This window comes from Anolis sagrei, chromosome X (genome assembly GCF_037176765.1).
Source record: "Anolis sagrei isolate rAnoSag1 chromosome X, rAnoSag1.mat, whole genome shotgun sequence".
NCBI lineage: Eukaryota > Metazoa > Chordata > Lepidosauria > Squamata > Dactyloidae > Anolis > Anolis sagrei.
Window position 1 is genome coordinate 70,659,842 of NC_090034.1, and position 23,707 is coordinate 70,683,548.

General features: G+C 43.2%; 1 protein-coding gene across 3 annotated transcripts in view; it reads right to left on the reverse strand.

Annotated features, from left to right (window-relative positions):
- Positions 1–23,707, reverse strand: part of MAP7D1 (MAP7 domain containing 1) — a 162,145-nt gene that overhangs the window by 38,003 nt on the left and 100,435 nt on the right. The window contains exons 3-6 of one of the 3 annotated variants that reach the window (XM_060784576.2): positions 21,680–21,748; positions 15,855–16,018; positions 12,909–13,023; positions 4,061–4,171 (exon numbers count right to left, since the gene is read on the reverse strand). In XM_060784576.2, coding sequence (XP_060640559.2) covers positions 4,061–4,171; positions 12,909–13,023; positions 15,855–16,018; positions 21,680–21,748 — 459 coding nt within the window. Of the gene's footprint in view, positions 1–4,060; positions 4,172–12,908; positions 13,024–15,854; positions 16,019–21,679; positions 21,752–23,707 lie in introns of all 3 variants that reach the window. The other 2 variants (XM_060784574.2, XM_060784577.2) reach the window with 2 other exon arrangements.

The following is a 23,707-nucleotide window of genomic DNA, read 5'->3' on the forward strand; positions in this document are numbered from 1 at the left end:
ATGTGGTTTCCATACATGCGGAAGAACCTGGCTTCACTTCTCAACATCTGAAATGTCTCAGGGCGAAATGGCTGAAGCTTGGGAAGACTAAACCAATCTCTGACCAATCTCTTTGGAAAAGTCTTTCTCAACTCAATGCACTACAAGTGTTCAAGGAAGCATATGAAGTCCGTCTTCCACTTTTGTTCGGATTAGAGGCACAAGCCCACTGCAAAACTGCAAATAATAAAAAACACTCTTTTTTTTTTTAAAAAAAAAAAACCTAACAGAAATCTCTCTAGGAATCTTTAGATCCCGAAGTATAGCTTATGAGCAACTGAAGTTCAAAATATTAGGGAGGACCAAATGTTGGACACCACTGAACTAGAAGCTGGCTTGCAGTTTTCAGCCAAATCTCTCCCATATAAAATGCAGCTTGGGTTCAAAAAAGGCAACTCAATGTACACTTCTGCCTGTCTCTCTCTCTTAGTTCAAACCCGGCACTAAGTTACACTCCTTTGACTTCTATACGGTCTGGCCCAAAAGATTGAATACAGCATTCATGGGCAGCCAAGGCCCCTTTTACACTGCCATACAAAATCCAGATTAATTGCTTTGAATTGGATTATAGGGCAATGTAAAAGGTGAAGGTTTCCCCTTGACATTAAGTCTAGTCGTGTCCGACTCTGGGGGGTGGTGCTCAATTCCATTTCTAAGCTGAAGAGCCGGCATTGCCCATAGACACCTCCTGGGTCATGTGGGCAGCATGACTGCATCAAGTGCCGTTACCTTCCCGCCGGAGTGGTACCTATTGATCTACTCACATTTGCACGTTTTGGAACTGCTAGGTTGGCAGAAGCTGGGGCTAACAGCGGAAGCTCATGCCGCTCCCCGGATTCGAACCACCGACCTTTTGGTTAGCAAGTTCAACAGCTCAGCCGTTTAACCCGCTGTGACACGGGGGCTCCCATAGGGCAGTGCAGACTTGTATAATTTATAATTTATTAATTTACAGCATTTATATTCCGCCCTTCCTACCCCGAAGGGGACTCATGATAGATCACAGAACACATACATGGCAAACATTCAATGCCGTTAGACATACAGGACAGGCAGACAGATAGAGGTATGTGTTGGCTTTGGTGTCCTAGAGGTTATGCTCAATTACGGCCACAGGGGGTGCTCTCGCTCCATCCTCAATGACAACTAGCCTTTTATGATCACAGACTTTCTTCCTGTTCTTTGATCGCTGGCTTCTTATGGTGCCGTAAAACACCTCCCCTCTTAAGTGGTGCCTAATTTCTCTACTCACAGTTGTTTTCGAACTGTTTAGGTGGACAGTAAGCTAGGCTGAAGGTGTGGTGCTCAACCCAACCCAGGCTCGAACTGGCAACCTTTCCGTTGGGAAAGATCTATTGCTGCTTATGATTAACCAGCTGTGTTAAAGCCTTGCCTAATCCAGTTCAAAGCAGATAATGTGGACTATCCTCTTTGATAATCTGGATTTTATGGCAGTGTAGAAGCTAAGACATTCATTCTGTGCTGGCAAGTGACATCTGGCCCAGTCCCTCGGCTTACAGTTGGGAACTGCAAAATAATATAATAATAATAATAATAATAATAATTTGTTTATAAACTATCTCTCTCCGAAGGGACACTTGCATTCTGATGAATATCAAGCAGCTGTGTGTTTAATGCTCCCACCTTCTATATATAATTAAATTCCTTAAGTGGCAGGGCTGCACTCAACCGAACAAAAGCTGCAGTTGGATCCAAACCACAGAATCTCTTGAGCAATGTTTGAAATTGACAACGTGCTTAGCTGTTCACATAAGGTCGATGAAACTCCTTCTAGGTGAGTAGTCCTGTCAATCTATTCCTAGGACAAATAGGTATGGAGGGAACTGGCTTAAAAAACAAGAATGACAAATGAATGGACAACTCAAGCCTGACCTCTCCCTGGAAGCCAAGGTGACTAAGGGAGGTTGTCATACTATGCCACATCATGAGCTAATAATGCTTGGAAAGGTAAAAGATGAAGCCTGCATTCCAGATGGATTGACTCAACCAAGGAATCTTGGAAATCTACCATTCATGGGGTCATCAGAACTCAACTTGATGGCAGCTAACAACAAATCTACTCCAACTCCTGCAGCTAAATTGAGGAATATTCAGTGTGAGCACATGCATCAAGGTGAGTGCAAATTCCATATGATGTGCCACACTGAACTCCCCCCCCCCCCCACAAAAAACCCCTCATTTGTATTTTAGCACAGCTGGTAAATCATCAACAAGTGAGAAGGTCTACTAATCAAAAGGTTGCCAGTTTAAAGCTTGGGGTCAGCATGAACACCCGACTATCAGCCCAGCTCACTGTTTACCTAAGCAGTTTGAAAACAGCTCAGAGCTGTAAGTAGAGAAATTAGATACCGGTAAAAAGTGGGGGAGGTACTTTATGCAAAGGTAAAGGTTTTCCCCTGACATTAAGTCCAGTCGTGTCTGACTATGGTGCTCATCTCAATTTCTAAGCCAAAGAGTGTTGTCTGTAGACACCTCCAAGGTCATGTGGCCAGCATGATTGCATGGTGCACTACCTTCCCACACAAGCGGTAACTATTGATCACATTTGCATGTTTTCGAACTGCTAGGTTGACAGAAGCTGGGGCTAACATTCAAAGCTCACCTCACTCCCCGGATTCGAACCTGTGACCTTTCGATCAGCAAGTTCAGCAGTTCAGCGGTTTAACCCACTGCACCACTGGGGGCTCTGGAGGTATTTTACGACACCATAACAGAAAAGATCAGAAAATGCCCAGTGACCAAAACGAAGGAGGAAGTCCTGATGACTCTTTGTCATAGAGGATGGCGCAAAAGCACCCCCCTGTGGCTGGATTTGAGCACAACTTCCAAGGCGCCACAAAGCCGTACGTCAACACAACATACCTCTGTTCTGTCTGTTCAAACGGCATTGAATGTTAGTTGTGTATGTGTAACTGTGATCTGCCCTGAGTCCCCTTGGGGAGATAGGGCAGAATATATTTATTTATTTATTTATTTATTTATTTACAGCTTTTATATTCCGCCCTTCTCACCCTGCAGGGGACTCAGGGCGGATTACAGTGTACACATAAATGGCAAACATTAAATGCCAATTTTTGACATACAAACATATACAGACATACACAGAGGCTATTTAACTTTTTTCTGGCCACCAGGGGAGCTGTCGCTTTCCTCGTCCATCTGCAATGCTGATGAAGCACTTCCGCATTCCCCGCATGCTTCCCTGCTGGAATGCTTTGCTGGAGTCTTCTTTATGGCCTCATAAATCAGTTAATTTAGCCTCCCCACACTTTAAGGTGGTACCTTATTTTCCTACTTGACAGATGCAACTGTCTTTCGGGTTGCAAAGGTCGACAACAGGCTACACACAATTGGTTGGAAACCCACTCCAACCCGGGCTGGCTTCTAACTCATGACCTTTTGGTCAGAGTGATCTTAATGCAGCTGACACTCATCCAGCTGCGCCACAATAATAATAATAATTATTATTTGTACTGATTTGCAGTAAGTTTGTGCACATGTCACAGAGCGAAGAAAGGTGCTCTCACTACAAAGGAAATCCTACCAAGTTCCACCTCAAATTCCTGGGATTTGATCTGAACATACATGTGCGTAGTTCACTTGGCAGCTATGGGGACTAGAAAGCTGCTTTTAAAAAACGCAGACTTAAAAGTGGATATGCTAAATTATACCAAGTGCCCAATTCTGCACTTAGCTATAAACCAAAGCGAATGTGGAGTAGCTGTTTAAGCATTGGACTACAACGTCAAAGACGAGAGTTACATTCTCCATTTGGCCATGGAAACCAACTAGGCAAGTCACACACACTCAGCCCCAAAACCCCCAGTGATAAGTTCACCATAAGTGAGAAATGAGTTGAAGGCACGCAATGATGGCAACCATTTTCAAAAACAGGACACGGCCCTGAGCCTCTGGGGTAGGAAGGGGATGGGGATGTTAGGAACAGGACCCCCCGCGACCTCCCCTTCCGCTGCTCTTTGCCCCCCAAGGGGTCTCTTACTTCTACTGGGTGAGTTCCAGAGGGTGGCAGAAGATTTGGAGAGGCGTTTGTTGATTATAGAGTCCACATGTTTGGGGAGGTTTACAGCAGAAAGGGAGCACCTGCTGGCACCTACGAGAGGGAAAAGACAGACGGGCGTTAGGGGCAGTGGGGCGGGCATGCGCCATGCAGCGGCGGAGGTCATGCAACGAAGGGAGCAGGAGGAGAGGGAGCGGTCGCAGGGAAGAGGGTGCCGGCATCATACTTTTGCCCTGTTTGCACAGGGGCACAACACCATGTATCCGTTGCATGTGCTGGTCCAGGCTCAGCAACCATAATTCACTTGAATTTACTTATCTCTTTGCTCTCGCATAAATAAATTTACTACAAGTAGTTGTATATAACTAGTCACAGTAGGCCCTCCACTTTTGCAGGAGGTTAGGTGGAAAAATCATGAAATCATTTATTTCTAACCTAATTTCTAAATTTCTCTAGGAATGTCTAAGGCTGGATCAACACTGTGATATAATCCGGAGTATTAAAGCAAACAAATCCACATTATCTGCTTTGAACTGGATTATGAGTCTACACTGCCATATAATCCAGTTCAAAGCAAATAATCTAGATTATATGGCAATGTTGATCCAGGTTTAGGCCCCTTCTACACTGCCATATGATCCAGATTATTGATAATAACCATTATCTACTTTGAGTTGGATTATGTGAGTCTACACTGCCATATAATCCAGTTCAAATCAGATGATCAGGATTATATGACAATGTAGATCCAGTCTTAGGCCCCTTCTATACTGCCATATAATCCTTATTATCAAAGATGATAATCACCATTATCTGAGTTGGGGTATATGAGTCTACACTGCCATATAATCCAGTTCAAAGCAACTAATCTGGATTATATGGCAATGTCGATCCAGTTTTAGGCCCCTTCTACACCACCATATAATCCAGTTCAAAGCAGATGATCTGGATTATATGACAGTGTAGATCCAGTTTTAGGCCCCTTCTATACTGCCATATAATCCTTATTATCAAAGATGATAATCACCATTATCTGAGTTGGGGTATATGAGTCTACACTGCCATATAATCCATTTCAAAGCAACTAATCTGGATTATATGGCAATGTCGATCCAGTTTTAGGCCCCTTCTACACCACCATATAATCCAGATTATCAAAGATGATAATCCACATTATCTACTTTGAATTGGATTGTATGACTCTACACTGCCATATAATCCAGGGCAAAACAGATAATCTGGATTATATGGCAATGTCGATCCAGTCTTAGGCCCCTTCTACATGGCCATATAATACAGATAATCCACATTATTTATTTTATTTATTTATTTATTTGTTGCATTTGTTGACTGCCGTTCTCAGCCCTAGAGCGACTCACGGCGGTGTACATTATCTTCTTTGAGTTGGATTATATGAGTCTATACCGCCATATAATCCAGTTCAAAGAAAATCTGAATTATATAGCAGTCAGATAAAGTCTAAATTCTCAAGCACAAATCTGTGGTTAACGTCTGGAGTAAATTGACCACAGATTCACACTGGAGGACCTAGAAATGTCTAGAGAACTATTCCCTTTAGGAATCTCTAGATCAGTGGTTCTCAACCTGTGGGTCCCCAGATGTTTTGGCCTTCAACTCCCAGAAATCCTAAAAGCTGGTAAACTGGCTGGGATTTCTGGGAATTGTAGGCCAAAACACCTGGGGACCCACAGGTTGAGAACCACTGCTCTAGATCCTCCAGCATGGCTCTAAGGTCCCTTCTACAATTCCATATAATCCAGATAATCAAAGCAGAAAGTCCACATTATCTGCTTTGAACTGGATTATATAGAATCATAGAGTTACAAGAGACCTTGTGGGCCACCCAATCTACACTGAGTCTACACTGCCATATAATCCAGCTCAAAGTGGATCATCTGGATGTTATATGGCAGTGTAATAGAGGCCTTAGGTCAACCTATCCCAAAGGCTGACCCCTCTTCGTTGTGAAGGACCAAGAGATTCTTAGAGGGAACATCTTAATCAAATCCACAAATAAAATCTGCAATTGTTAAACCTGCAAATATGGAGGGCCAAATGGACTTCCAAGCTTTGCTGACTTGTTCGTTGGATCATCTGCATTGCCTCTAAAATGTCCTTCGATGCAAATCTGTGAGGTTAAACTGCTCTATGACTTTCCTTTCCTTGAAGTAACAAGACCCTTAACATTGTAATTTAACCTATCCAGCCATAATGAATGCAAACCCTGTAGGGGAGTGAGCGCAGCCCGCGGTGCAGAATGTGGCCCTACAGCATGAACCCCTTTTCCTTCTTATGGGTTTCCAGAAAGTGCGAGGAAAGCCACAAAAGGGATTTCCAGAGCAAATGGGACTTGGAATGTTAGTGTGTCAGTGGAAAGAGAGGAAAAAAGAAGGAAAACAGAGCAGGAGAAAGCAAGAATGTGTCTTTTCAGGAACGTATGATGAGCACCTTAAGAGATTGCAAGATCTGGATTGGACAGATGGGTCACCTGAGGCCAAATATCCCACTCGTGCATAATACAGAGATGTGTCCATGCTAAACACATGGAGATCCAATGTAGTGCTTAAAGAGTTGAACCAAGCCGGGACAGTTTTGTGGCTCTTCTCTCAAAGTGACCTACCTCGCAGGATTGTTGAGAAGGCCTCCTGGAGCTCATTGGAGGAAAGGCAGGACAAATAAATTCACAAATAAAGCACTACATGATATGTTGTTGAAGGCTTTCATGGCCAGAATCACTGGGTTGTTGTGAGTTTTCCAGGCTGTATGGCCATGTTCCAGAAGCATTCTCTCCTGATGTTTCACCTGCATCTATAACAGGCATCCTCAGAGGTTGTGTGGTCTGTTGAAAACTAGGAAAATTGTGTTTATATATCTGTTGAATGTCCAGGGTTGGAGAAAGAACTCTTGTCTGGGTTGTTGTAGGGGTTTTTTTTTACTATATGACTATGTTCTAGAGGCATTCTCTCCTGACGCTTCGCCTGGATCTATGGCAAGCATCCTAGGTCTGTTGGACCTAGGAAAATGGGTTTATATATCTGTGGAATGACCAGGGTGGGACAAAGAACTCTTGTCTGCTGGAGCTAGGTGTGAATGTTTCAACTGACCACCTTGATTAGCACTGAATGGCCTTGCAGAATCAAAGCCTGGCTGCTTCCTGCCTAGGGGAATCTTTTGTTGGGAGGTATAAGCTGACCTTGATTCTTTCTTATCTGGATTTCCCCTGTTTTGTGAGTGTTGCTCTTTATTTACTGATTTAAAGTTTTTTTTTTTTTAAAAAAAATACTGGTAGCCAAATTTTGGTTTTTTTGTTTTGCTTTGTTTGTGTGTGTCAGGAGCGAATTGAGAAACTGCAAGTCGCTTCTGTCGTGAGAGAATCGGTCATCTGCAAGGACGTTGCTCAGGGGATGCCTGGATGTTTTTGATGTTTTACCATCTTTGTGGGAGGCTTCTCTCATGTCCCCGCACAGGGAGCTGGAACTGACAGAGGGAGCTCATCTGTGCTGTCCCAGGATTTGAACCTCTGACCTGTCGGTCATCAGTCCTGCCGGCATAAGGGTTTAACCCACTGCACCATTGTCAAATTTTGTTCATTTTCATTGTTTCCTCCTTTCTGCTGAAATTGTCCACATGCTTGTGGATTTCAATGGCTACCGCATATCATGCAACTGTGGACAAGTCTACATAGGGACTCCCAAACGCAGCATTGCCCAAACATGAATCAAGGAACATGAAAGGCACTGCAGACTACTTCAACCAGAGAAGTCAGCCATAGCAGAGCACCTGATGAACCAATCTGGACACAGCATATTATTTGAGAACACAGAAATGCTGGACCACTCCAACAACCACCATGTCAGACGACACAGAGAAGCCATTGAAAACCACAAGCATGTGGACAATTTCAACAGAAAGGAGGAGACCATGAAAATGAACAAAATCTGGCTACCAGTATTTTAAAAAACCTCTAAAATCATGACAGTAAATAAATAACAACACTCAGAATGCAGAGGAATTCCAGACAGGAAACAATCAGGGCAGGCTAACACCTCCCAACAAAGAATTCCCCGAGGCAGGAAGCAGTCAGGCTTTGAAGCTGCAAGGCCATTCAATGCTTATCAAGCTGGCCAATGGCAACACTTACACTTGCTCCAAACAGATAAGAGTGCTTTCTCCCACCCTGGACATTCCACAGATTGATAAACCCCACTTGCCTAGTTTCCAACAGACCTCACAACCTCTGAGGATGCCTGCCATAGATGTAGGCGAAACATCTAAAATCAGAACAGTAAATAAAGAACAACACTCAGAAAACAGGACAGGAAACATTCAGGGCCAGACAATACCTCCCAACAAAGGATTCCCCCAGGCAGGAAGCAGCCAGGCTTTGAAGCTGCCATAGATGTGGGCGAAACGCAAGGAGAGAATGCTTCTGTAACATGGCCATACAGCTTGGAAAATTCACAGCAACCAATTACATGATATATAGTTACAGAATGCGACCTAGAAACTTTCTGCAACCATGAACTACAACTCCCACTATCCCCAGCCAGCATGACTAGTTTATTTGAGTTCTTAGTATATTACCATGAGATTTAACAGCATGGTAGATCTGGACTAGCAGAGGAAATTTGTGTGAAAATTCCTTTTCTGCCAGATGCAGAAAGAGGTGGAAAAAAATATGTTAAAGAGCTTTGAACATGTACGGAGTGTCCACTGATTGCCATTGCAATCATCCACTGTCTGACTTTTATCCTCTTATGACAAGAGGAAAAGCAATCTTGATAGAAAAGCAATGGTTTTCTCAACAGCTTTCAAACTTGGCACCAATCTATTTGGAAAAGTCTTGTTGTTAATGACGTGTTTTGGGAAACTATCAATCTGGTCTCTACTTCCAAAACAAAACAAAAACCCAACACATAGGCCTGCAATGAAAATATTTTTTTGCAATGCTGTAGCTGTTTGTAATGTCTTTTGCAGGCTTGCAAATATATCTTTGATGTGAAACTTTGAAAAGTATTAAAAAGAAAGGAAAGAAGTAATCACAACATTTGCACTATGGTTTTATTTCGAAGACTACACAAGCAGTACGAGCATTCAATTCGGTTTGCTCAGGAATGTATAATTATTCGAGGAATGATTGGACTGCAATTCCCAGAAGTTGTCAATGCAGAGGGATGATGGGAAGTGGAGTCCAGTAACCCCTCAAAGCTCCCCCCCCCCCCACTGATGTATTAGAAACTTGTGGTTTTGAGGGAAAACTAGTGAGATGGATTGGCAAAATGGAGGATGCAATTTTTTTTTTTGTCGTGTCAGGAGCAACTTGAGAAACTGCAAGTCACTTCTGGTGTGAGAGAATTGGCCGTCTGCAAGGACGTTGCCCAGGGGACGCCCGGATGATTTTGATGTTTTATCATCCTTGTGGGAGGCTTCTCTCATGTCCCCGCATGAGGAGCTGGAGCTGATAGAGGGAGCTCATCCGCCTCTCCCCGGATTCGAACCTGCAACCTGTCTGTCTTCAGTCCTGCCGGCACAGGGGTTTAACCCACTGCGCCACCGGGGGCTCCAATAAGCTGCCCTCCGTATCCACAGATACTGAATCGAAGGATTTTCCCATCTATAGTTGGACAATATTAACCTTTTTTGCCATTTGATAGAAAAGACACCATTTGTCAATGGCTCGTTGGAGCCCACGCTGCTTAGCTTCTAAAAGCAAGACAAGATGGAGTGTGTTCCAGATTGAACAGTGGACTCCTTCCAGCCAAGACTGAGATACATAAACAGAGCAAGGCTTGTCTAAAGCAAACACAAAAGAGTTCATGGCCTGGTGAGATTCATTCCTGGGACGTCCTGACTCATTGCTCATGCTCCTCTTAGTCACTGAAATACACCAGTTTTCAGGGAACTGAAGGTTGTCCTCCCATGTCCCATGTTTTCCATTAGTTATAGAACACAGAACAGGGTCTCTTCTATTTGGATCCATTTTTAGTGCAGCAGGACTTCGATATCTGCTGGGGATTTATGGATACCAAAATCAGCAGATTCTCATGTCCCATTAATACAAATGGTATCTCTTCTATAAAATGGCAAAAAGCTTAATATTTTCCAGCCATAGATGTGTAGATCATGAATCTATCTATCTATCTATCTATCTATCTATCTATCTATCTATCATGATTATAATTATTATTATTACTACCCCACTTTTCTCTCAGACTTGAGACAAAAAGCAGCTCACACTTTAAAAGGTGATATAATGAAAAACATACCAAAGCAAACTGTTAAAATGACATCAAACAAAGAGAAATAGTAAAACAGATGAATTAAAATACAATTAAGATGGAAAGATAAATAACTTTAAAAAAAACTAATTCCCTAGAAGAAGGCAAGCTTGGAGTCCCATTCGGGGGAGAAAAGCAGGATAAAAGTAAATAATAATAATAATAGTAATAATAATAATAATGATGATGATGTATTGTCGAAGGCTTTCATGGCTGGAATCACTAGGTTCTTGTGGGTTTTTTCGGGCTATAGGGCCATGTTCTAGAGGCATTTCTCCTGACGTTTCGCCTGCATCTATGGCAAGCATCCTCAGAGGTTGTGAGGATGCTTGCCATAGATGCAGGCGAAATGTCAGGAGAAATGCCTCTAGAACATGGCCCTATAGCCCGAAAAAAACCACAAGAACCTAATAATAATGATAATATGGATGGTCCTAGAATACATCACACAGTCCTAGACGCTTGGGAAGTGTTCGACTTGTGATTTTGTAATACAAAATCCAGCATATAGATCTCGCTTGCTGTGACATACTGTGCTTTTGCGATAATAATAATTGGACAGGGAGGTACGATCTGCCAAATAGCCTCAACCTGAATGATACTGTTGTCGTTGTTATTATTATTATTTTACTGACACAAAAACACAGTATGTCACAGCAAATGCTGGATTTCGTATCACAAAATCACAAGTCAAACACTTCCCAAGCGTCTAGGACTGTGTGATGTATTATTGCTATTGTTATTATTATTGTTGTTATTGTTGTTGTTATTATTATTATTGTTATTATTATTTTACTGACACAAAAACACAGTATGACACAGCAAACGAGATATATATGTTGGATTTTGTATCACAAAATCACAATTTGAACACTTCCCAAGCATTCAGGACTGTATGATGTATTTTTGAATTATTATTATTATTATTATTATTATTATTATTATTATTGTTACTATTACTAATACTACTACTGCTACTACTACTACTACTACTACTAATAATAATAATAATAATATGCCACTTTTTTCTTACTAATACTAGTACTAATAATAATATGCCACTTTTTCTCTCTAAAAGAGACTTAAAAGTGATAAACAATGGTAAAAACAATACAGTATATAATTTAAAACTAAAAGATGATAAACATTAAAGGAATTTGTAGGTCATAACCACCACTTTGAATTGTGCTAGACCCAGCGGAGCTATTACAAAAAGGTAGTTGTGTGAATCTTTAGAAAATAATCCCACTGCCAGGGCTGGAGAGCCATTGTTTATGGTCAGAGCTGACAAAACTGCTGGGCCAATGCCTTAATATGAGGCAGCTATTTAATACCAAGCTATGCAAAAATGGAAGAAGAATCCTGGGATCAAAACAAAGATGAAGTACCCTGGTCACTCAACCATTTGTGTGTTCTCTTCAAGCAACTGTTAAGCCACAAAAGGGGATGCTGGTGCTCTTTATTTGTGGGGAGGATGGACAGTACATCATGAAATAAAGCTGTCCTCAACTAGAAGCAGGGAAGAAATGAGGATAAACTCACATATGATGGGGATTATGTTCCTGGCTTGCCAGGAAACTGTAGATAATAGCAAACACTACTTCTTATAGTAGACATGGGGAAACTTCAGCCCTCCAGTAGGCTGTTAGGAATTGTGGGAGTTGAAGTCCAAAACACCTGGAGTGCTGAAGTTTGTCCATACCTAATCTAGAGAGTTGTGTTGTTTCACTCCACTAGCATGAAGGCTAGAGACGTTCTTGAAAATACACCTGAGGGTTTTAGAATGGAAAAATTGACTTTATACGCCTGAGCCTTCATGTCTGTCCTGGCTTCTCGTGCCAATGCCTATCGATTGAGCCAGGAGTGAGCCATTGCCAAGGCTGTGTTGGCCAAACTTTGGTCTTCCAGATGTTTTGGACCTTAGCTCCTAGAATTCCTGATTGGTGCCCAGGTTGGCAGGGACTTTGTGGGGTTAAAAAATCCGAAATAGTAAGAGGACCAAAGTGGCACAGGAGATTCCATTGGCCGAAGAGACCACGGAGGGCCAGATCCTTTTCTCAACTTTGTTATTCGGTCCCATTCAACCCATGGAATTCATCTGATTTGCAGCAACAACATCCTACAATCCTCAATCAGCTCCTAACTGTATCAATGTTCTATTAACCTTACACAAAAATGAGAAAACAGATGTGGAAGGTTGAGAGTTGTACCCAGTCAGAGGAAGGAAAATACCATAGAAAGACCCAACTGAGACCTGAGGATGTGCCCCGTCAAACGGTACAAAGTCATGGCCAGCTGTTCCCATGCAAAATAAAATAAAAGAGCTTGCATTGATCTCCAGTTATAAATCACAGTGCAAAGGTCCCTTTCAAATTCAGGCACATGCAAAAGCATTTGGAGGGACGCTACCATGCCAACTCCCTAACGTCATGTGCCAATGCCAAGCTGGCATTGCATTGCATGCGCCTTTTAGCAAACCCCTCCCCAAACGTATGTCGGAGAGGATTTCTGCCCAGATGGTCTCCACTCACCATCCTTGTGAACAGGGGAGCCATGGTGCAGGGCGCCGGCCCACGACCACCGTTGCTGCCGGATTTCAGCCCAGGTTTTCTTTGCGGAGCGCTGGATGGCAGCTTCGTATCGCTCCTAAGAAAGATGGAAAAGAAAGGCATCAGGAAAGACAAAGTGCTTGAAATGTCACCGAGCCTTCAGCAGTCAAGCAGGAGTCCTGGGGCTGATGCAAGAAATGGGAAAAGGTAGGGGATGGATAGATGGATGTCTTCTTTGTTAGAGCATGCAAGCAATCAGTGATTGTGTGTGTGTGTCAACTGAAAAGTAAGACATATGAAGCTGATTGATTGACAATGCACAGGATAACGGCTGAGCCTGGGACTTTTGGATACTGTTGCAATTTTGTTCAGGCTATGCACGTGTTCAGAGTGAAGGAGAGAGAAGCAGAGAGAAACAGACTGTTTTTACTTCTTGGCTGCTGAAAAGAAGGTCTCTCATATAGAATCATAGAGGTGGAAGAGACCTTGTGGGCCATCCAGTCCAACCTCCTATCAAGAAGCAGGAAAGCCGCATTCAAAGCACCCCCAACAGATGGCCATCCAGCCTCCGTTTAAAAGCCTCCAAATGGACAAAAATAACATTTTTAAATCTCTCATGAAAGGACATTTACTGAGTTAATGCAACTGATCATACTGTACGTATGTCGTTCTGAATTTAGAAGCGTATACTACTTGTTCTTTATTGTTCACCTGCATGGCATATTTTCTTTATCTGGCAAGGCAGTATGTAGGCTGATCCAACGTGAGCTACACACATTTTATTTTACACTAGCCATGCCCTGCCATGTGTTGCTGTGGCCCAGTCTGTGTATATGTATTTTTTGTGTGTGTATATAAGTGTATATGTGTGTATATATATTTGTGTATATGTGTATATATGTGTGTTTGAGTGTGTTTGTGTGTATATACGTGTGTGTGTGGATTTGTGCATGTGTTGTAATGTATTTTTTGGTTTTTTGGCTTTTGAAGTCTCTTCTGCTGTGTTTTTCAGTGTTTTTCTGAGTGATGGTCACACGTTGGCCTGATAGGTGTATTGTGTCCAAATCTGGTGTCAATTCGTGCAGTGGTTTTTGAGTTATGTTAATCCCATAAACGAACATTACATTTTTATTTATATAGATTCTGCCACATGCTTGTACACAAAGGCTGGCCCTCAGTGATTTCACTGGATTAGGTGTTGTGAGGTCACTGAGACAGAATGATGACATGTGGATGAGGGGAAAAGAGGAAGTCAGGAAAGAGCCGCAAAGAGAGCCTGCCACGTATTGTTATGGTGTTGCCAGGGAGACATTGTGAAGTAGGCCTTCTGAGAGCTGGAGCAGGCAGAAAGCAGGCGACCAAAGTTTCAAATGATACCTGGGGAGATATATGTCAGAAATATTAAAAATTAACTGGGTACTTTTGATTACAAAAGTGTGAGTCCAGCACTGAAAGAGTTAGTAGATCGAAGCCTGTTAAGAGTTAGTGGGCCAAAGCTAGTGTCGTCCTGAGGAGAATGAGTAGGCCGAAGTCTTTTAGAGTCAGTGGGCCAAAGCTAGTATCATCCTGAGGAGAGTGAGTAGGCCGAAGCCTGTTAGGGTCAGTGAGCCAAAGCTAGTGTCGTCCTGAGGAGAGTGAGTAGGCTGAAGCTTGTTAAGGTCAGTGAGCCAAAGCTAGTGTCGTCCTGAGGAAAGTGCGTAGGCCAAAGCCTGTTAGAGTCAGTGGGCCAAAGCTAGTGTCGCCCTGAGGAGAGTGAGTAGGCTGAAGCCTTTTAGAGTCAGTGGGCCAAAGCTAGTGTCGTCCTGAGGAGAGTGAGTAGGCCGAAGTCTTTTAGAGTCAGTGGGCCAAAGCTAGTATCATCCTGAGGAGAGTGAGTAGGCCGAAGCCTGTTAGGGTCAGTGAGCCAAAGCTAGTGTCGTCCTGAGGAGAGTGAGTAGGCTGAAGCTTGTTAAGGTCAGTGAGCCAAAGCTAGTGTCGTCCTGAGGAGAGTGAGTAGGCCGAAGCCTATTAGAGTCAGTGGGCCAAAGCTAGTGTCGTCCTGGGGAGAGTGAGTAGGCCGAAGCCTGTTAGAGTCAGTGTGCCAAAGCTAGTGTCGTCCTGAGGAGAGTGAGTAGGTCGAAGCCTGTTAGAGTTAGTGAGCCAAAGCTAGTGTCGTCCTGAGGAGAGTGAGTAGGCCGAAGCCTGTTAGAGTCAGTGGGCCAAAGCTAGTGTCGTCCTGAGGAGAGTGAGTAGGCCGAAGCCTGTTAGAGTCAGTGGGCCAAAGCTAGTGTCGTCCTGAGGAGAGTGAGTAGGTCGAAGCCTGTTAGAGTCAGTGGGTCAAAGCTAGTGTCGTCCTGAGGAGAGTGAGTAGGCCGAAGCCTGTTAGAGTCAGTGGGCCAAACCTAGTGTCGTCCTGGGCAGAGTGAGTAGGCCAAAGCCTGTTCGAGTCAGTGGGCCAAAGCTAGTGTCGTCCTGAGGAGAATGAGTAGGCCGAAGCCTGTTAGAGTCAGTGGGTCAAAGCTAGTGTCGTCCTGAGGAGAGTGAGTAGGCCGAAGCCTGTTAGTGGGCCAAAGCTAGTGTCGTCCTGACGAGAGTGAGTAGACCGGAGCCAGTTAGAGTTAGTGGACCAAAGCTAGTGTCGTCCTGAGGAGAGTGAGTAGGCCGAAGCCTGTTAGAGTTAATGGGCCAAAGCTAGTGTCATCCTGAGGAGAGTGAGTAGGCCGAAGCCTGTTAGAGCGTCACCACTTTTCTGAGGATCCTGCACCTCTGAAACCCAGCAAATGTGAAGGTTTGACCAGAGGGCGAAAGGACCACGATTCACGAGCAACTGAAACTAACCCTCTCTTCCTCTTCCCTTTGAAGTTCTTCCATTCCCTACTACTCTGATATTTCTGTGGCAAACCCCATTCCCTGCCTTCCTAGAGTGTTCTCATCCCATCGCAAGCCAACCTTGTTCTTCTCCAACTTCTGACGTTGGCGCTCTTCCAGGGCAGCCCGCCGTTTCTCGGCTCGAATCCGCTGCTCCTCAAGCCGCCGCCGTCGCTCTTCCAGCTGTTTTTCCCGCAAGACCCTCGCCTTCTCCTCCTTCTCCAGCCACAGGGCCCGCTTGGACGCTGTTGGAGGAAAAGATAAAGACAGATGGGATGGAGTGATAGAGCGTTGAGCCTGGTCTGCAGACACAGACACATTCACACATCCCTAGGGCATATCCCATTACACAGACACGGCGTGGTTTAGATTTCATCCAACAAGTCCCCCAGGAAGGGAAGGAAACAGAAATTGGTGGAAGCCTTGAAACTTGATGATATGCCTGAAAAAACAGCCAAGCTGGAGAACAAAGGCCCCATCTAGACAGTTTCAGACTAAATTATATGGTCAGTGTAGATATTTATAAGATTGTTTAACTGCACTGAACTGCATTATATGAGTCTACAACATTTCATAAATGAAAACTGGGGCAAGGGCAGCCAAGCAGCATATAATAATAATAATAATAATAATAATAATAATAGTAATAGTAATAATAATAATGGATGGATTGTCGATGTTGCAATCCCGGTGACAGCAGGATTGAAGAGAAACAACTGGAAAAGATGACACAATATGAGGATTTAAAGATCGAACTGCAAAGACTCTGGCACAAACCAGTAAAGGTGGTCCCAGTGGTGATCGGCACACTGGGTTCAGTGCCTAAAGACCTTGGCCTGCACTTAAACACAATCGGCGCTGACATGATTACCATCTGCCAGTTGCAAAAGGCCGCATTTCTGTTTACGAACCCACGCAATCTCTTTGTTCATCTGGAGAGGCCCTGCTCTCGCTCCCGCCCCCTTCGCACGCGCGATTGGTGGGGATAAGGGAGAGGGCCTTCTCTATGGTGGCCCGCCAACTCTGGAACTCACTCCCCAAGGATATCAGACAAGCCCCCACATTGGCAGTCTTTAGGAGGAGCCTCAAAACGTGGCTGTTCCAGTGTGCCTTCCCTGAATAAAGGAAATAATGCCCTGCTCTGATCAATTTAGTGAGCCCCCGGTGGCGCAGTGGGTTAAAGCATTGAGCTGCTGAGCTTGTTGATCGAAAGGTCACAGGTTCGATTCCGGGGAGCGGCGTGAGCTTCCGCTGTCAGCCCTAGCTTCTGCCAACCTAGCAGTTCGAAAACATGCAAATGTGAGTAGATCAATAGGTACCGCTCCGGCGGGAAGGTAACGGCGCTCCATGCAGTCATGCCGGCCACATGACCTTGGAGGTGTCTACGGACAACATTGGCTCTTCGGCTTAGAAATGGAGATGAGCACCACACTCCAGAGTCAGACATGACTGGACTCAATGTCAGGGACTGATCAATTTCCTGCAAAATGTCCTCAGAAGCACTTTAACTTCCAGTTGGGTTGGTCTCCCTACATTGTCTTTTAAAAGCTTCCTGCTTAGATACATCCTACCTCTGTTCACGCCCAGTGTTTATTTAAAAAAAATTAATCTATTACATCTGGCCTGGTCATAAGGTTTTAATTTTTGTGTGTTATTGCTTATAATTGTACTGTTAATTGTACTGTTAATTGTACTGTTAATTGTACTGTTTATTAATTGTACTGTTTTATTTGCTTGCTGATTGAAAGGTTGCAGGTTTGAATCCAGGGAGCAGGGTGAACCCCAGCTTCTGTTAATTGTATATTAATTGTACTGTTTTATTTGCTTGCTGATTGAAAGGTTGCAGGTTTGAATCCAGGGAGCAGGGTGAACCCCAGCTTCTGCCAGCCTAGCAGTTCTAAAACATGCAAATGTGAGTAGATCAATAGGTACCATTCCGGCAGGAAGGTAATAGCGCTCCATGCAGTCATGCTGGCTGCATGACCTTGGACAACGCCAGCTCTTCGGCTTAGAAATGGAAACGAGCACCAACCCCCAGAGTCGGACACGACTGGACTTAATGTCGGGGAAAACCTTTACCTTTGCTATTTTATTTAACACTAAGGAGACAGCAAAGCCTAGAGAAGACAATTATGCTGGGGAAAGTGGAAGGTAAAAGGAAGAGAGGCCAAACAAGGGCAAGATGGATGGATGGCATCCTTGAAGTGACTGGACTGACCTTGAAGGAGCTGGGGGTGGTGACGGTCGACAGGGAGCTCTGGCGTGGGCTGGTCCATGAGGTCACGAAGAGTCGGAAACGACTGAACGAATGAACAACAAATGCAGAATAGGTCCCTTGTCTTCATTTGTCTTCCTACTCACTTTAAGGTATCCAAAAAGAGGCACTAGCTAAAGGTACAGATGTTAAAATGTAAATTGTGTAATAAAAATGTGAATGTAAATAGGCAGATGAGAAATCCTCCAACATTTCACAAATGGAAAATGTGCAGCCAAGCTACATCAGAACGTGATAAATAGATGATAGAATATACATTATTTAAACACACACACAAACTTTGTAACCTGTGAGAGCAGGCAGGGCACAGGGGTCCCCAAACACAACTATTGTGGAGCAGGATACTAGTGGAAGGGAGGAAGAGGGGAGGGAGGGAAGTTGGGGCTTAGGCCACACACAAAAGGAGAGGGAGCTGGCCTGAAAATCCCATTCAGACCCAACAAAAGGGGAATGGGGGTGGAAAGTGATTCAAAAGGGGATAGTACGAAGGGCAGGAGGGGGCAAGCGGAGGGAGGGAGACAGGGCATTGGAGCAGAGAGCGGCACCCAGCAAAATGAATGACGACAGACCCGGCCTCCGGGGAAAGGAATGTTCCGAGTTCCTCTGCACCCCACAATTGCACAGAACAATCCTCACTGCCTAAAACCTGGAGGTTTGTTTAGATCGTAGGAAAGAACAAGTATCCTTGCTTTCCCACTCCTAATCGCAGGGTATCCAAAAATTATAAACCCTCAACCTCTTAAAATCTATGGGGAAGAAGAAAAAGGTTGTTTGCATGATTAGGGGGAATTTCATTTTGAATTTAGTACATTTCGGGGGAACTTCAGGCATGGTTTTCTCATATTCACTCCCAACCTCAAATTCCCCAGATTTATTTATTTACTATTTTTTATATAAGGAGCCTCCGGTGGCGCAGTGGGTTAAACCCCTGTGCCAGCAGGACTGAAGACCAACAGGTCGCAAGTTCGAATCCGGGGAGAGGCGGATGAGCTCCCTCTATCAACTCCAGCTCCTCATGCGGGGACATGAGAGAAGCCTCCCACAAGGATGATAAAAACATCAAATCATCCGGGCGTCCCCTGGGCAACGTCCTTGCAGACGGCCAATTCTCTCACACCAGAAGTGACTTGCAGTTTCTCAAGTCTCTCCTGACACGAGAAAAATAATAATACCCTGCCCTCTCTCATCCTGAAGGGGACTTAGAATGGCTTACAAGTTATACATATATACAATATATTATATTATTACCACTATAAAGCAATATTATTAGTAATATTACATGTAATATAGAATATAGAATAATTATATAATTATATAGTATTATTATATTGTATTACAATATTATGATCAATATTATATGGACATACAATATATTATATTATTAGCATAGCACAATACCAGTATTATATATTACTATATTGTACTATACCAAAATACTGCAATATTATTAGTAACTAGCTGTCCCCTGCCATGCGTTGCTGTGGCCCAGTCTGTGTATGTGTTTTGTGTGTATATATATTTGTGTATATGTGTATATATGTGTGTTTGTGTATATATATGTGGTTTTGCGCATTCATTATGTAATTATTGTTTTTGGCTTTTAAAGTCCCTTCCGCTGTGTTTTTCAGTGTTTTATGAGTGATGGTCACTCATTGGCCTGATAGGTGTATTGTGTCCAAATTTAGTGTCAATCCATCCAGTGGTTTTTTAGTTATGTTCATCCCACAAATGATCATTACATTTTTATTTATATAGACGTTACATGTAATAAAGGTAAAGGTAAAGGTTTTCCCCTGACATTAAGTTTAGTTGTGTCCGACTCTGTGTGGTGGTGCGCATCTTCATTTCTAAGCCAAAGAGCCGGCGTTGTCCAAAGACATGTGGCCGGCATGATTGTATGGAGCACCATTATCTTCCCGCCAGAGCGGCACCTATTGATCTATTCACATTTGCTTGTTTTCGAACTGCTAGGTTGGCAGAAGCTGGGGCTAACAGTGGGAGCTCATGGCACTCCCTGGATTTGAACCTGCAACCTTTTGGTCAACAAGTTCAGCAGCTCAGCGGTTTATCCCACTGGGCCACCTGGGGTCTATTCATGTAATATATAATATACAATTATTATATTGTATTATTATTAGTATTATGTTGTATTAAATTATAATATTATCAATCTACAATTCTGTTCACATAAAGTGAATTCCTTTCCAACAACGGGAAAATGACCCTATCACAGAGGAAGCCATTTATTAAATTGGATTTTAAAATATAATGTAGTACAACCCCTGTATACACAGGACCAGCACCCACAGTTCTACATAGCCACAATTTGACAAAATAAATCAACATTTTCCATAGAGTACCCTCTCTAGAAATTATCTGGGTCTTCTAGGCAATTCTATAGTATCATTCTGATGGAAAGTGCCCTGGAGGACCCAGCAAATCCATAGAGAGGATAATTTATGATAATGTCTGGCTCACTCTAGGCATTTTTTAGGTCCTTCAGTGAGATTCTACGAAATCCTTGGGCCAGAAATCCTTCATTTCAATAGGGCCCACTATTATCCAGTTTTCTGTTTTAATGGTAAATTCAGGAACAGATCTTTTTGGATACAGGACTGACTGCCATGCAGTACACAATACAACTCCCATATCTGAAAAATATGTCCTTTCTAGGCATTTTCTAGGTCTTCCAGTACAACTCTATGGTATTATTGGGCTGGAAGACCTTCATAGGGGTTCATTATTATCTACAGTTTCCTGTTTCCATGGTACGTTCAGGAACATATTCCAGGGGATACGAGGATGGTACTATATGGTTAGTTAAACTATGACTCCTGTATCTTCAAAATATGTAATCTCTAGTGATGCTGAGGGTCTTCCAGCATGACTGTACTGTATTCCTGTGTTGGAAGACCTTCAAAAGGGTTCAGTATTATTCACGGTTTCCATGGTAAGTTGAGGAACATATTCTAAAGAATAGGCAGGTGATACTGAACGGTTAAAGTACAGTGGACAGTACAATCATCATAACTGCAAATTATGTCCCTTCTATGCATTTTCTAGGTATTCCAACATGACTTCAGCTTGGGCTTGAAGTCATTCATTTCAACAGAGTTCATTATTATCCGTGGTTTCATGGTCCATGGAAAGTTCAGGAAAATATTCCAACAGAAATGAAGACAATACTATAGTTAGCTACAGTACATTATACAGTATGACCCCAAACCTGCAAAATATGCCCGCTCTAGGCATTTTCTAGGTCTTCCAACATGATTCTATGGTATTCTTGGACTGGAAGCCCTTCTTAGGGATTCATTATTATTCACTGTTTCCTGTCTCCATGGTAAGTTCGAGAACATATTCCAAAGGATAGGAGGAATGCTACAGCACAGTATATAAAACGACCCCCATATCTTCAGAGTATGTCCCCTCCAGGCATTTTTGAAGTCCTCCAAATAAATTCTATGGTATTCTTGGACTGGAAGGCCCTCATTCAATAAGGCTCATTTTCATCCATGGTTAGGCATAAGTCTGAGAACATATCCCCTGCAAATATGATGGCCGTACTGTATTTGCGTGCCAGCCTCCCTTGATCACATAGATCACATACAGGCATGAGTTCGGTTCTTACCCAGATGCTTGGCTCGCTCCTCACGCCGCTCTCGAGCCTGTTTATGCCTGGCTTGAGCCTTCTGTGTATCTGCTGGAGAGAGACAGAGATGTTAAACCCTCCAAAATACCAGCTCGAAAAATCTCTTTCAATGTTCCCCCCAGTCTCCTAGATCAGCAGTTATGCCTATTTCGAATGAAACTGTCATTTCGGCGAAATTTCAGGGATACTTTTCCTGCATTCCCTGTGTCATATGATCTGGGTGTGGTTCAGTGGTTACCCTTTTCTGGCTTGGATGCATCACAACCTATCCATTTGGCACCAGAAAACTCTTTGATATTTGCAGACAAGTTCTTTTAAATTATACCCCTTGTAGAATCTAGCTTGTGCTCAGCATGGTTGGATTCGATGTTCTCTTACTGTTTGCACTCCAAAGTTGAAAAGTTGACAATTTTCCACTTGCTATTCAAAGGTTAGACAATCTCATTGCTACTCATTAATATGTGTTTTATCCAATCCCAATTTCAGAGAAATGTGCAACTTTTATAGGAAATGCGTGGTACATCTATCCAGGCATGGGCTGAGGTTTTGGACTTCAACTCCCACAATTACTAACAGCTGGGAGAATCTACACTGTAGTATTAATTTGATACTACTTTAACTGTCATTGCTTAGTGCTATGAAATCCTGGGATCTGTAGTCTGATGAGGCATGATCATTGTGCTGGTACGGCTGTACCAGGAGCATCGAATTTCATTTTCTTTCTATTAAATGTCTACATGAATTCCAAGGTTTCAGGCATTCTGCAAAGGTGACTTCCCTTGGTTTGCATTTATAGGGCCAATGACCCATCAATCATTGTTAAGTTTTGGTTCCGCCCCTTTCCCCAGGTCCCTGGGAGGAGAGGGAGCCATTTTTAGTTCAGTCTTACAGAAGGAAATTAAGCTACAGGCCCCTGGACCAGCTCCACCTGCAGAAAAGCTTCATTTCCTACAGCTTCGAGGGAAACAGCTTCGGAGGAAACAGTTTTACAGACCCAAAGAACTCCAGCTGGAGAATCTACAAAGCCTTGACTGGTAGGTCTACTCGGGACCCAAGACGTAGTTTGGAACCGGTAGTAGGACCCACATCAGCAAAGCCTAGATAGTAGATTGCCTGGGAAAGGTTAAAAAAGGGTTTTCTTTTCAAAAGAAAAAAAACCAGTTCTCAAAAGCCAGTTGCCTGTCCCTTGTGGACAAGATAAATAAAGCTACCAGTCATTTGTATGATTGAAGAAGTATTTGTTTAATTTGTTCAATAATAAAGGACTTTGTTAAACCTTTCAAGCCTCTAAAAACTCTTCCAGAGGAAAATCCTTAGGACCTCTCTATCAAGGCACCCTGGCTTCCCGCTGGGCACAAAGTGCACGTCCTGTTCAAACGACAATTATTACAGGCCCAGCGCGTGACAGCACAATCATTCTTTGGCAGAAGAGGCTAAAGAGTCTGTAAAACTACAACTTAAGTTTTAATGTATATTTATAATTATTGTGATTGTATTGATGTATTTATTACGTGTTACATATTATGTTTGGCACTGAATTGCTGCCTGTTTGGAAACCGTTCTGAGTCCCTCCCTGGAGGTCGAGAAAGATGGGGTATAAATGTTTTAAATAAATAAATAAACTCCCAGGATACCATAGCACCGAGCCATGGCAGTTAAAGTATTGTCAAACTGTATTAATTCCAGTGTAGATATACTCCTCTGTTCATTTCCCTGTTTGCTCTCTTGGAGGTGGACTCTTCCATTTTGCTGAGTTTTAGGGGAGGAGCTTAGGATCCCCCTAGAGGACTAGCTCCGCTGGTTTAGCCCTGTTGGTTCAGAGCTTGGTGGAAAGACTTTTTCCCCTCATTCTTTCTTCGGCAGAGCTTTGAGTAGTTGAGCCAGAAAGTGTCTGGTCTGGCTTAGCAATCTGAAATAGGCATCCTAACGGCGCTCCATGCAGTCATGCCGGCCACATGACCTTGGAGGTGTCTACGGACAATGCTGGCTCTTCGGCTTAGAAATGGA